The sequence below is a fragment of the Pteropus vampyrus genome, unplaced genomic scaffold (assembly GCF_000151845.1).
Source record: "Pteropus vampyrus isolate Shadow unplaced genomic scaffold, Pvam_2.0 Scaffold33, whole genome shotgun sequence".
NCBI lineage: Eukaryota > Metazoa > Chordata > Mammalia > Chiroptera > Pteropodidae > Pteropus > Pteropus vampyrus.
This window is the reverse complement of record NW_011888814.1, coordinates 3,879,107-3,884,209: the sequence shown is the minus strand read 5'-3', so window position 1 is coordinate 3,884,209 and position 5,103 is coordinate 3,879,107. Positions and strand designations below refer to the sequence as shown.

The 5,103-nt window shown below is 36.9% G+C and overlaps 1 protein-coding gene across 2 annotated transcripts in view; it reads left to right on the top strand.

Annotated features, from left to right (window-relative positions):
- Positions 1–5,103, top strand: part of CADPS2 (calcium dependent secretion activator 2) — a 375,602-nt gene that overhangs the window by 62,922 nt on the left and 307,577 nt on the right. For both annotated transcript variants that reach the window (XM_023528883.1, XM_023528884.1), the window contains exon 2: positions 3,418–3,750. In XM_023528883.1, coding sequence (XP_023384651.1) covers positions 3,448–3,750 — 303 coding nt within the window. In that variant the 5' untranslated portion in view covers positions 3,418–3,447. The remainder of the gene's footprint in view (positions 1–3,417; positions 3,751–5,103) is intronic.

Here is a 5,103-nt window from a genome sequence, read left to right as displayed (position 1 = left end):
GCACGCACACAAAATTTGTTGTTCTGCCTCTATTATTTAAGTCTTTATTTTTGGTTAGTGCAATCTAGGTACCCCAGTGAAAAACTGTGAGTCATGTACTTTTTTTCCTGCCTTAATTTCCACATTCTGTAATTCACCAAAATATGTTAATTCTATCTCCCAGCTCACCTTCTTGCTTCTACCTTCCTCTCTAGCCCATGACCTTTACCCTAGACTAGGCCCTTACTAATTTTCACCTGGTGTATGGTACTCCTCTGATAGCTGATATCCCAGTCTCTGCGCTGGTCAATTGTCATCTACTGTTGGTGCTACCACCAGTTATTTGTCTGCATCATGCTTCTCAGTATTTCGGTACCTAGGTCACCCAGCCGTCATTGACTCCCAGTCATGAGATCTGCTCAGATTCCTTGCCTGGCACACAGTGCGTTTTGCCACTTGGTTTCCGTTGCTCTGCTTGGCCCAACTTCTGCTGCCTTCACCCTTAAATTTAAGGCTTCTCCAATATGAAAATTCTTATTTTCCTCAAAAGGTCTTGCTGCAGAATGCCTCTATGCTTTTTATTCCTGTTCTTTTGTTTTCCTGAAATGTATTTTACTCTCCCTTTATCCCTCACTCAGCTTATAGTCAAAACAAATTGTGAGTCCCTTGACTCTGTCCTGTGCTCTCCACCTTCCCCGATAGAGTTCAAAACTTACTTTCTTTAGCTTTTCCTCCCTTTGCATATGTTTCTCTTATTGCTTTTACCTGATTATATTTTATTGTTTATCCTATCTCTCTCCAGTAGTTTGAGCTGTTTGAGGGCAGGGTTTTAGGTTCATTCATTTTTGTATCCCCAACACTTAGCAAAATGCCTGACACGTTGTTAACTCTTAGTAAATGTCAATTTAAAAACATGCAATTGGACTGAGTTAGTAGTATGGCTTTAGGTATGGGCTTATAGAGGAAATTATGACTCCAAAAACCTAAGTTCATTAGTGTCCTTGATTCAAAAATGTAAGATTTGGTTACTTGGTGACATTTAGCACTGACTGCGTTAGAAGAAGCTGGAAAAAATAAAATGCCTGCCAACTTAGAGTATTCAATAGCAAGTAATTAAATGTTTTTCTGAAGCCAGTCTTAAGGTATTTACATTGCACTTTAAAAATATCTTGCAGTTCCAGCTTTATACAGTTACCAAGTTTTTAAAAGTTATTTGTTTCAACTTGAAATATTTTTCCATAGAAATAATATTACATACAGTGTTTCAATATTTCTGTATAAAATGTAGTCTGGAGCCAGAAGCCACTTAATAATTGAAAGGAAAAATTAATGTAAACCATGAGGGATTGGCTACAATGGGTAAGGAAAACTAAAGAATACATTAGTAGCAAATACAGGAAGCCCAAAAGAATAACAAATCTGGAAGAGGGTCCCTCTCCCTTCATCCCCTTGGCTAGAATCTGCTGATGGCAGAGAAGTTGACCGAAGTGCCAGGCTGATGAGGCTTGCGGGGAATCCGCTTTCCGGGGTGCTGGTGGGAAGTCCATCTACAGGAAGGTGCCACACTGCAGAACTCACTGAGAATCTGCCAGTGGGGGTGCTGCAGTATGAAGCCACCATCAGGGGGCTGGAGGGAAGCAGCCCATGGGTTGGTGCCATGTGCCTCCAGGTAAGAAGAGAACCAGGAAGAAAACTCCTTCCTCCTCCCATGTCCCTCCATTGCCCTTTAAGATTGTCCCAGCTGGCATAAGTAGGGCAATGGGACGGTAATGCTGAAAAGCAGTAGATCGACAGCTAGCAGAGTTCACCCGTTTGACTGCTTGAGCTTTCATATGTTCCCAATTAAGATTTTAAAAAAATTAGAATAAAAATGTATCATTTATCTTGAATTTTAGTGCCCAACGAGAATAGTGCAGTTAGATGAAAATAAGAAGGAGATGAAGATACCCCTTAGTGTTCTGAAGTAGTTAATGGCATTCTTCGACCAAAAATACTGTTAAATATTTTAATTTCATTTTCTTCAATCTAGATATATTAAACGCACGATTCTTATGTCTGTAACTTAAGAATTAGTTGTGGCTCAGAAACATAGAAAATGAGACAGTCTTTCCCGTATAACTGAGCCAGAGCTGGTAAAGAGAGAAGATGTGTGTGTTATTCACATTTCCCTGGTTTGCTACATTATTCAGTCATCCAAAATATTTGAGAATCAGGATTCCTCCATCCATTGAGCAAAGGTAGGAAAAAGAACTTTGTGTGTGAATGACCCTAAAAGGGAAGATTCAAAGTGGTAAGGAAAAGGTTTGGGGTCACACGAGAGGCCAGCTCATGTGGAACGCACTTGTTGCTTGCACACATGCAGGCAGACGTGGTAGTAGCATGGCCCAAATAGTGGGTCATAACTTGAGATACCTCCGTATTATGAATCAGTTCTTAGGGTAAATGTTGACATGAATTTTTGTTCCATAGCTTAATAACAGATATAACTTATGGAGGCTGCAATAAATAGTCCTGCAGACTCTTCCAGAAGAATTGTCATTATAGGAAGAAAAAAAGCAGGACTAAAAAAAAATTCTCATATGACCCATAGAGGATTCTTAGGACTGTTGATGACAGAATAGGTGTTAATGAATGTTTAGTAATATTTGTTTATATTTGGGTCTGTAACTTAGAAGAGAGGAAAGATTTATGACTGTCTGATGTCTCTTACATAATATGACCTTATTACTCATCTCTTCCTACCCATTTCACCAGCATCTCTCTCTGTGGTTATCATTGTTTATATATATGTATATATATATATATATATTATTTTTACCTGATATTAGCAGACAACTAGAAGTTTCTTAAAGATTTAGCTTTTCTATCATCAATTTTTCTAGCTATGAGGAATGTATGAGAAGTTGGAGGATTGAAATTAGGGATGGGGTGTACCCTAACCTTGCAGGTGTGAATCAGTTGTGATTGACAGTTACACATGATATTGACTTGAATACTGGACTTACCACACAGATGAGGCCTTCAGATCTTCACTCAAATAACAGGGGACCTTATCCCTGCCGAAGAACTAGCCAGAACTCCCAAGTACAGATAGGGAATTTGGGTTCATATCTACAATTTCTTCTTAAGCAGCTCTTCAAATGATTCACTTGGCAATGATGTCCATGACACTCAGTGGGGGGCATGTAGGTCAAGGTTGGATCATCTTACAGGTTCCTCAGCACTCATTACCATCCTAAACATTTCAACGTTTTAGAAAGATTTAGGGCCCCCATTAAATCATTAGTTACTGTATATTATAAAACATTTGACTCACTGTAGACTACTTGTTGTAACTCTGGCTGGATTGCAAAAAGCAAGTGGTGTTAGTGTCCCTGCTTAATATAAATGGATTTTTCTGATTTTGTCTTTTGCGTTTTTTTTGCCCCCCCCCCCCAGGTTTTTCTGAAGAGTGATCGAGTGGCCAGAATGGTTCAGAGTGGAGGGTGTTCTGCTAATGACTTCAGAGAGGTGTTTAAGAAGAACATAGAAAAACGTGTGCGGAGTTTGCCAGAAATCGATGGCTTGAGCAAAGAGACAGTGCTGAGCTCATGGATAGCCAAATATGATGCCATTTACAGGGGTGAAGAAGACTTGTGCAAACAGCCAAATAGAATGGCCCTAAGTGCTGTGTCTGAACTTATTCTGAGCAAGGAACAGCTGTATGAAATGTTCCAGCAGATTCTGGGTATTAAAAAGCTGGAACACCAACTCCTGTATAATGCATGTCAGGTAAGTAAGTGGTCCATGTTACTTCCCATTCCCCTGCTTGACTCAGAATGCACATCAAGTGTCTATAAGCCTGGGAAGATGTACTTTACTTTCTGTAATCACTTTGGTTGAAAAGTTGAGTGAAAGTGATCTTAATAAATCAGATAGTAATATTTGAAAGTTTTCAGTCCATTTTACGCGGTAAATGTTCCCATGTGCCCTATTTTAGGACATCAGATTTGTGCTAGTTAGGTGTATATGGGACATGCCCCAAATAGTAAAATAGAAATCATGTATTATCTGAAGAATCTTAGAAATTCATAATAAGCAGGTATTCCTCAGTGTAAAATAATTTTTCATAAAGGTATGATGCTGGTCTTCTGAATTTTATGTAACTGCAATTTCAGACTTTTTTCTTTTACCTGGCCAGATAGAAATTAATTGAAAATGATTGCTAAACTACATAATTTAAAGAGATGACTGTGAATAATATATTTTCTTTTCCCTTCTTATTCAGATGATACATACAGAAAAACTGAATAAAATGTTTGTTCCATGTTTTTCATCTTTAGACCCTATGATGTGTCTAATAATGTATTCCTTCCACATTTGCATTTTATTTGCTTATTTTAGAGGTATAAATTATTTAACTATGCCCTAATATACAATTTAAATTGACAAAATTCTGGCATTTAAAAGTTCATCAGTTCATTAAGAGTTACACTCTATAATGTGCATATGTTTACATTTATTTTTAATCTTTTTGCAGACCTACCTCTCTTAATTTCAGTATTCTATCCATGTCATTTATTTTGCATTACTAATTTGTGGATCATTTAAGATGAATAAATTAATAGAATTAATTAATAGTAAAGTATTGTGGCACCTTAACCCTGTGAACAATTTGGCATTCACTGTAATCGTTTTTACTGTGTTATTAAACCAGCTGGTGGTTTGATAATAGTGGAGGATGACTGTAAAACCAAAATCTTCTATTTTAAAAGACCAGTGCAACTGGGACTTTGTATTTTTAATGAAACAATAGCTAACTTGTACAGTTAAATATTTATGAACATAATTTAGTAGTAAAATTTAGATTCAACTGTTCAGGTGATATTTATTAAATATTTATTCATGTCAAAACCTTGCTAGGTGTTGGGGAAATCAACTTGAGCAAAATAAAATATTCTCCATATGCCGAAACGTAATAGAGCAGATAGACCTCTAAAATAAGTTATCACAAATGCATTAGAGTTTATATTAGATGTTACAGGCTCAAAATAAATACTTATGGACTTTTGATTTTGTTTATTAACTCAAAATGTTTTAAAATTAATCCTTTGCTTGATTTATAAGATCACTTCTACAACAAGG